This window comes from Corylus avellana, chromosome 5, assembly GCF_965113065.1.
Source record: "Corylus avellana chromosome 5, dhCorAvel1.hap1.2, whole genome shotgun sequence".
Taxonomy (NCBI): domain Eukaryota; kingdom Viridiplantae; phylum Streptophyta; class Magnoliopsida; order Fagales; family Betulaceae; genus Corylus; species Corylus avellana.
In genome coordinates this window covers 23,382,288-23,390,115 of record NC_142494.1, presented here as the reverse complement: position 1 = coordinate 23,390,115, position 7,828 = coordinate 23,382,288, and the positions used below count along the sequence as shown (strand labels likewise).

Sequence of the window (7,828 nt, the reverse complement as noted above, 5' to 3'; positions counted from 1 at the left end):
AGCCCTACATTACATGAGTTGAAAGAGATCTAATAGTAATTGGTCAATTAAGAAATATCATACAAAGCTAATGTGGCAAGGTCTAAAAGCATTTGGATCAATCGTTAAACCAAAAAAAAAAGGACACAATTTTCATTAGAATTTTTTTTCAACCTACTCGAATAAGTGTCAAGTGTCATATAATATGTTTGGATTCATAGGTTAGTAGAATGACAATAAATGATTATTAAGAATATTAAATAAAACATGTAAGAGGTGATACTTAGCACTTATTAGACTAGTTTAGAGAAAAAATTGTCTAAAATATATATATATATATATATATATATATATATATATTCAAAGCCAGCCATATCAACTTTGTAAATATTTGGAGAATATTTGTGTGGTATATAGAATTACTCAAGAGAAAAACTAGATGATAGCATCTTCTTTAATAAATATCCACTTGCATAGCTGATATTTTTTTTTTTTTTGTAAGATCATAGCTGATATTTAATGATGGCATATATATAACAAAAAGCCTCGGTACATGGGAACAAGATCCTCTCAAGTCCCTTTTGGACTGAAAAATATTCAATTAATGGTTTGGATCTCTCTAAAGAGATCTTGAAGCCATAAATAGAACATATATCTCATTAATAAAAATAATAATAAAATATTATATATATTTTAAAAATAATTAAAAAATAAAATTATAAAAAATTATGGGGTGGCAATGGAGTGGCTAGACCACCCCAGTTGGGGGCTGGGGTGGCTTCGGCCACCCCAGACCGCCGCCCCAAGCCAAAAAGAGTTGTTCCAGCCATTCCTAAGGGCCAAACGAAAAAAAAAAAAAAAAAAAAAAAAAAAAAAAAATTGTTTGGCCTCTGAGGGCCAAGGGCCATAGGGTAATCCAGCCACCCCCTATGGCCAAGATGGGGTGGCCAACCACATCTTTTTTTTTAATTATTTAATTATTTATTTTTTTAATATATATATATAGTGGGATAGGTGTCTTATTTGTGGCTTTAGAATTTTTAAGACGAAATCTTAAACATAAACCGAATATTTTCCGGTTCAAAATAGACTAGAGAGAATCTTATTCCCGGTACATTTATTATGAAAGGATACCATTCATTAATTTTAAAAGCATCCTCCATAAGTTGTATACGAATGACTTGTCGGCTTCATTAAAAAGTCAACGTACTTAAAAATTAAAATTCACCATTAAAAAGTCTTTCCATCTATTCTTCCTTCGCGTCCTCTATAGTGCAATCAAACAAAAAAGAAAAAAAGAAAAAGCAATATTCGTAGTTTATGCCGACAAACAATGAATTCTACATATATGCTGCCTTCAATTCTGACGCTCCTGAATAGCGAGGCCAGTTAATTTTAACGGCTCCCTCGTGAATTCTTTACAAGCATTAAGACGTTACTGCTCCAGTAGTAAAAAGTCTTGCAAATTAATAGCAAACATATTCAAAAAAAAAAAAAAATGGGGCCGTAGGTTTAGTGTAAGACAAATAATTAATTGATATATAGCAAACTCAAAAGGAGTCTTAAAGCCAGTAGTCTTTGCAAATAATCTGTGATCGATCGATTGATACTTAGTCATGGATCTTTAACTTTAGATGAATTATATAGTTCTATATATTGTCGTAATTCTTGCTTCTTCTGTTTCTGCTATTTCATGTTTATAAGAACATCAACCGGTTGTGTGACAATATTTGCTGTACATCTATATATAATCATAAGAGAGAGAGAACAATATTTGGTCCGAATTCTAAATAATATCAAGTAAAATGCCCGAAAGAATTAATACAACACAAGGGGCAGTAGCGTATCAAAACAATGTGAAGGAATTAAGAAGCTACATATAATCCTCCACTCTTTTATTGGAATATGAAAAATCTCTACACTAAAAAGAATAATAATAATACAACCATGGTACGTATATATAAGATGAGATACAGTAATTAAAATACTATAAAGATATATTTAATTATAGCCTAAGCCTGAACTTACAGCTACTACTCTGAATTGTAATCTCATTATTAGCGGAAAGAGCATCCACCACCAATCTGCAGCTCACCTTGAACTTCACCTCAAACAGCTTCAACTTTCCAAGCTTGACTCTCACCGGCTGCTTCACTTTAATATCGAGCGGAATATTCCCCGTCTCTTGCTGCTGCTGCTGCAGTGCGCTTACCAGCCCGGTGGCGTTTTGCGTTTGTCCTGTCAAAGACAGGATAAGCACCGTCGTGTTCCGGTGGCCCTGGTAGAACTTCGGCAAAGCCCCTTCGCAGAGTTTTATGTCGGTGTACCACCCGCTTATCTGACTTCCATCCTCGTAGTATATTCCGATCTTCTTGTTTGGGTTTCTTGCCGTGACTGTCACGTCGAAAGTTGAGTTTAAGCTGTCGTCGGCGCCGGTAGTGAATTGGGTTACCTGCAATTTGTCGACTGAGAACTTGGGAAGCTTCGGTTGGAAAACGAGGAATAGGATTCCGATGACTGCGCCGATGATGATAACTAGAAGCAGCAGGAGGGATATCGTCCAGCAGAAGCACCTGCAGCAGCAGCTTCTCCTCCTCTTTGGAGGTCTTGCGTGCGTCACAGGGATGGTACGTCGGTGCGGAGGGAACTCCTCAGCTCTGTCGGATTTGGTCTCCCCCGGCGGCACTAATGGAGCCGTTGGGGTTTGCGGCGCCTCGACATCGTGGACGACGGGGTGGATTTTCTGTTGATCGGACATTGCTTGATGATGACTGAGAAACAATACTTTTTGATGAGAAAAAAAATGAAGGAACAAAACAAAATATAATCTTTGATGGTCAGACTGAGAAAAATGGAGGTGTATGGAATAATGGTTGAAGATTAATGAAGGGTGTCGTATTAATATATAAGAGGATTTGTGGCAGTCTTTTTCCGCTATTGTTTCTTTATAAAAGTCGTATGCACTGATGGCTGAAGCTTCCTGCTCTTGACTTTTAGGGCTAATATACCGCCATCTTGGAAGTTTTCTGTGGCCCTGTGGGGGATTCCTCACTCTCATGCCCTACGTTGTTCAATTCGTTCATATTCTATAACGCGTCTCCAAGCGAAGTTGGTGATCTTTTTTTACTTTATATTAAATATGATCCTACTTTCATTTGATTAAATATGCTGTTATGTGAGCCTAATATAGAAAAATTAAATGTCTGCAAGGAGTAGCTCAATCGGCTGGGAACCACGCCTTATGAAGCGGAGATCACTAGTTCAAATTCCTCATCCTCCCTCTTTTATATATATATATATATATATATATATAGAAAAATTAAATTATTTAATTTATTTAATTTTTAAAACAAGTAGTAATTCAAATTCCAATTTGAAACCGTAACTCTCTCTCTCTATATATATATATATAGGAAAAACCGTGTAATGTGAATGTACATGTGTTGCTTTTCAAATAATATTGTAAGTGATGTAGAGTGTGCTCCTACGGCTCTTTTCACAAACGAAGCCACGTGGTCGGCGATTATGATTTCAAGACTTGAAATTTTGCTGATGCATGGACTGTATATATTTTAATTGTGCGTACACACCGTATGATTGGTCATATTCAAACATGGTCTTGATCGGACGTAAAGTAGAGGATACGTGCGTGGGATGCAACATATAATAGGCCAAGATTAATATGAAGGAAGCAGATGACTTGCAAGCAATCATCTTGCTTACATCATTTAATTAGCATCTACTACACGAAATTTTAATTAGGATGAGAAAATGTGTTCTAGAGGCTCAGGATGATTAATGATTGAGAGTAAAGATAAACAGTTTCGCTTTCTAAACCTTCAGCTCAATCAATGTACTTGATGCAAACTCCGCGGCATATGCAATCATGTCGAACACTGAATTAATGTGAACATAAATGGCAAGAATCAACATACTTAAGTGTAGTTTGAGCAATATTGAGCGTTGTGTAATAAAATGAGCATAACTTTTGTTATGAGTATGAGAATTGCGCATTGAGCCTTAATATAAAAAGGCTCTTTTTGGTGCACACCTAGTGACCGCCCAACTACGTGTGGTGAGCGTCATTCTCGTGAGCAAACTCCGGTTTTTTTCTTCTGAATTTGTGTTTTAAGTTCTTTGCTTTTTTTTTTTTTTTTAGAAAATATCTTGGTTTACTTTTTAGTAGCCATTTTATTACAAAATTTCATCAGATTTCTTATATCCTACACTATCAAATAATCTTAATTATGTTCGAGAACAACTTTGGTTGCTCATTAAGTCTTTTTTTAGTTTTGAAAATTGAGCCATATTGTAAAAAAAAATATCATGATATTTTTGGTTGATCACATCAACCAAAATCATCATTTCAATAGATAGAGTAATTAAGGGAAAAGAATCAAAACCAAGGTTTTTTTGTTTTTTTTTGGAAAATACAAGAACCAATTTTATATATAATTTTTTTTTTCTTTGAGGGGATGAACTAAAAAATTTAAGTTATTTTTCAAGGATAAATTATACTTTGTTATTTTATATATTTATAATCCAAAGTGACGCGAATTGATGGAATATGGATTAATGAGTGGTTAATTATAATGCCACACTTGCCCTTTAATCCAATGGAAACATGAAGTTATAAAATTGTCCATTTAGAGGGGAGTTAATTAATTAATTTGATTTCCTCCAAGACATCGAACATGCCAATTAATTGTCAAGAGAGTCTGCACCATCTCTTTTTCATCCCATGACTTCTGCTTTCACATCTAACTTCAGATGAAAGGTGCTTGGACAAATTGCAGAACCTTCTTTTTCAAGCCCAAATTTAAAAAAAAACTCAAAGGATAAAGTCAACAAACGCAAAGAGAACCCTTCAAAGTTACAAAAGATATATATTAAGTGCTACTTTTTTAGTTATGAGTTGAAAGCTGGACATTAATTTATATAATTTGAAAGAGGAGGTGGTAAAGTTTAGGGTCAAGTTGTTCATCTACTCTCAGCATTAATCCTTTTGTCTTTTTGTCAAATCGCCGTCTGTCACGAATCATTATAATTAAAAGCTTCTCCACATGGAATCTTCGTTATTTAAATTTTTTTGAAGTGTCGATATTAACTCGTTAAATATACTAATTATCTTAAATCTTAAACGTAAAATTAATAATATATATGTCTTATTCCTATAAGACGCGGTGTTCAATTGAATTAAGCATGAAAAAGTCGTGCGGATGCGAGTCCGCGTCAAGGATATTAGGATAGGATATAAATTTAATTCAATGAAAGATTTAGCATGCACGTGTCACAAATGTTCTAGAATATGTAAAATGAGCGTAGGAATAATACCTACTCTTCTTGACTTTGTCGAAGCATTCGATGTCGACTGCTTCATTGACCTCATGCCTTCCATCATATCACCGTCTTCTTTTTCGTCTCTTTTCTTTTCTTTTTTCAATTTCTTTAGTTGTATTTCGTTCTTCTCCTTTGCTCTTTTCCTTTTGGATTTAATGGTTTATAAAAATCATAAAATACGTTTACGTACCTTTATTTTATATTCCTAAATTGCTGCTTGGTCACTGTAGTTCCGTATGTTTTCATGTAATTAAGTACGTTATTTTTAATTAGCTAAAAACATTTTCTAAAAGATTGGTTATCGATCTTGAAAATGTTTCTCGTTTTCAACTGGTGGGGGTAGGGTAGGGTAGGGTAGGGGATGGCTCAGGCAAAAGTTGGTGCTAGCAGAAAAGAAAATAGTGTGTAGCTCTAGGATGTGTTGTGAATCCTGTGATGACTGATGGGGGTGGGTATAATCCAAGCCACAAGGATTAGGTTAGAATGCGGTAAGAAAAATTACTTTAGTTTTTTCAACCATATGGATTTAATTTTATACTTTCTTATAAAAAACTTGAAATTAAATTTATACTTTTAAACAAATCTAGTTTTTTTAAAGCACCTAACCCAAATCCGTTTAAGAAAATCAATAGGATGTTTTACGGTTGACTGAAATTATTTTATAATCAAAGTTTTTCAAATATAGTCAAATATCAAAAATTACAACCAAAAAAAAAATTATAGTGAAAATATTTTACTTCAAAACAAACTATAAGCCCAACTAATAACGAATCAAAATCCCAAAAACCTTCACAAGAACCTGTGTTTGGGTAAAATTTACTTTAGGTAATTTTTCACAATATATGGCATTTGACATGGTTTAAATACCACAAGTATTACTTGTGATATTGTGATAGGTCGTAGGATATACAGAGTTGGCTTGAATATGTGGCATTTGGGACATGTGTCGTGTTTTTTAAGTGTGTTAGCTTAGATCTCTGTTAAAATAAAAAATGGATGAAACATTGACAGAAGGAGCAAGTCACGATCGGTATTAAGGTTTACAACAAGTATCACCTGTGATACTTTTTGAAACCGAGGTAATTACTTGATTTAGGCTCTTACCACAAGCAGGGTTGGCTAGCTTAATAGATTTTGAGTCCTAAGGTAATAACTTAAGTAGGATATTTTTTTATATTCAAATATTTAATTAAATAATTTTAGTTTTAAATCATTTCTTCTTACTTTTTGCCCTTAATTTTTTTTTTTTTTTTTCAAATGACATTCAAAATTCATTTTTGTTAGGAGACAGGATTAAGTTTACTTGAGCAGCGCAGAGAGAGCATAGCAAATTGGGATTGGGGGGGGGGAGGAGGAGTTACAACTCCTTCCTCCCCTCCCCCTTTCTCACTCCCCCGTCTCCCTCATTTTTTCCACCTCCACTATAGATCGACCAAGGCGCATGTGTCAATGGTCCTCGGGGTGCATTCTAGTGGAGCGTGGCTGGTCGGCAATAGCGCGTGAAACGTGTGAGGGTGTGTTGAGTTTTAATTATTGTATTTTCATTGTTTTAAAATAAGAATGTATTATCTCTAGATTTGCTTTTAGTAGCGATTTAGGAAGTGAAGTTTTATTCGTTTTCTTAGATTTTATTTTCATGAATCCTTAAGAATAACATAATTGGTTTTCGGTCGGTCTTTTATTTTCTTATGGTTCAATTTCTGGGAGCAAACCATACATCAATGACGGAGGAGTTATCAGGCATAAGGAAGAATTGTCACTATAGTAGAGACAGTGAAGGGGATTGCGATTGATAAAACACTAGTAACAGAGATAAAATTAAAAATTAAATTTTTTTTTTTTAAAAAAAAAAAAAAGCTAGGGAATCAATGACCTGGCAGCAGATAGAGATGTGATTCGTCGGAATTTGCTGTAGATCTGAAACTGATTGGGACGGTGACTTTTCATAGATATTGTCTTACAATAGCCCGAGAGGCTATTATGTATGCCATATATAACATTTGAGTTGTGAAGATTCCAAATTGTATCTTTGGCATTGTACAGAGCAGCAATTTTTGCCCTATTTGACTGTTATATCAATGAAGAGATGATTCGTTCAAAAAAAAATTGTTAAAACAAAAAAGAAAAAAACTAAGGGGATTGCGATTGATAAAGCACTAGTAGCAGAGATAAAAAAATAATAATATATATAATAAAAAAATAAAAAAAGCCAGAGAATCAATAACTTGGCAGCAGATAGAGATATGATTCGTCGGAATTTGCTATAGATCTGAAATTGATTGGGACGGTGACTTTTCATAGATATTGTCTTACAATAGCCCGAGAGGCTATTATATATATCATAGATAAAGTTTGAGTTGTGAAAATTTCAAATTGTATATTCGGCATTGTACATAGCATTTTGCCACATTTGACTGTTATATCAATGAAGAGATAATTCGTTCCAAAAAAAAAAAAAAAAATTGTTAGGAGACATTTAATTTCAACAAATGTCATATTTTGTGCTGAG

The 7,828-nt window shown here is 33.9% G+C and overlaps 1 protein-coding gene across 1 annotated transcript; it reads right to left on the bottom strand.

The window, feature by feature from the left end:
- Nucleotides 1-1,719: 1,719 nt before the first annotated feature.
- Nucleotides 1,720-2,837, bottom strand: LOC132182715 (Late embryogenesis abundant (LEA) hydroxyproline-rich glycoprotein family). Its single transcript, XM_059596036.2, has one exon. The coding sequence runs from the start codon at nucleotides 2,735-2,737 to the stop codon at nucleotides 1,985-1,987; it is 753 nt and encodes a 250-aa protein (XP_059452019.2). The 5' UTR covers nucleotides 2,738-2,837; the 3' UTR covers nucleotides 1,720-1,984.
- Between the last annotated feature and the right edge of the window lie 4,991 nt (nucleotides 2,838-7,828).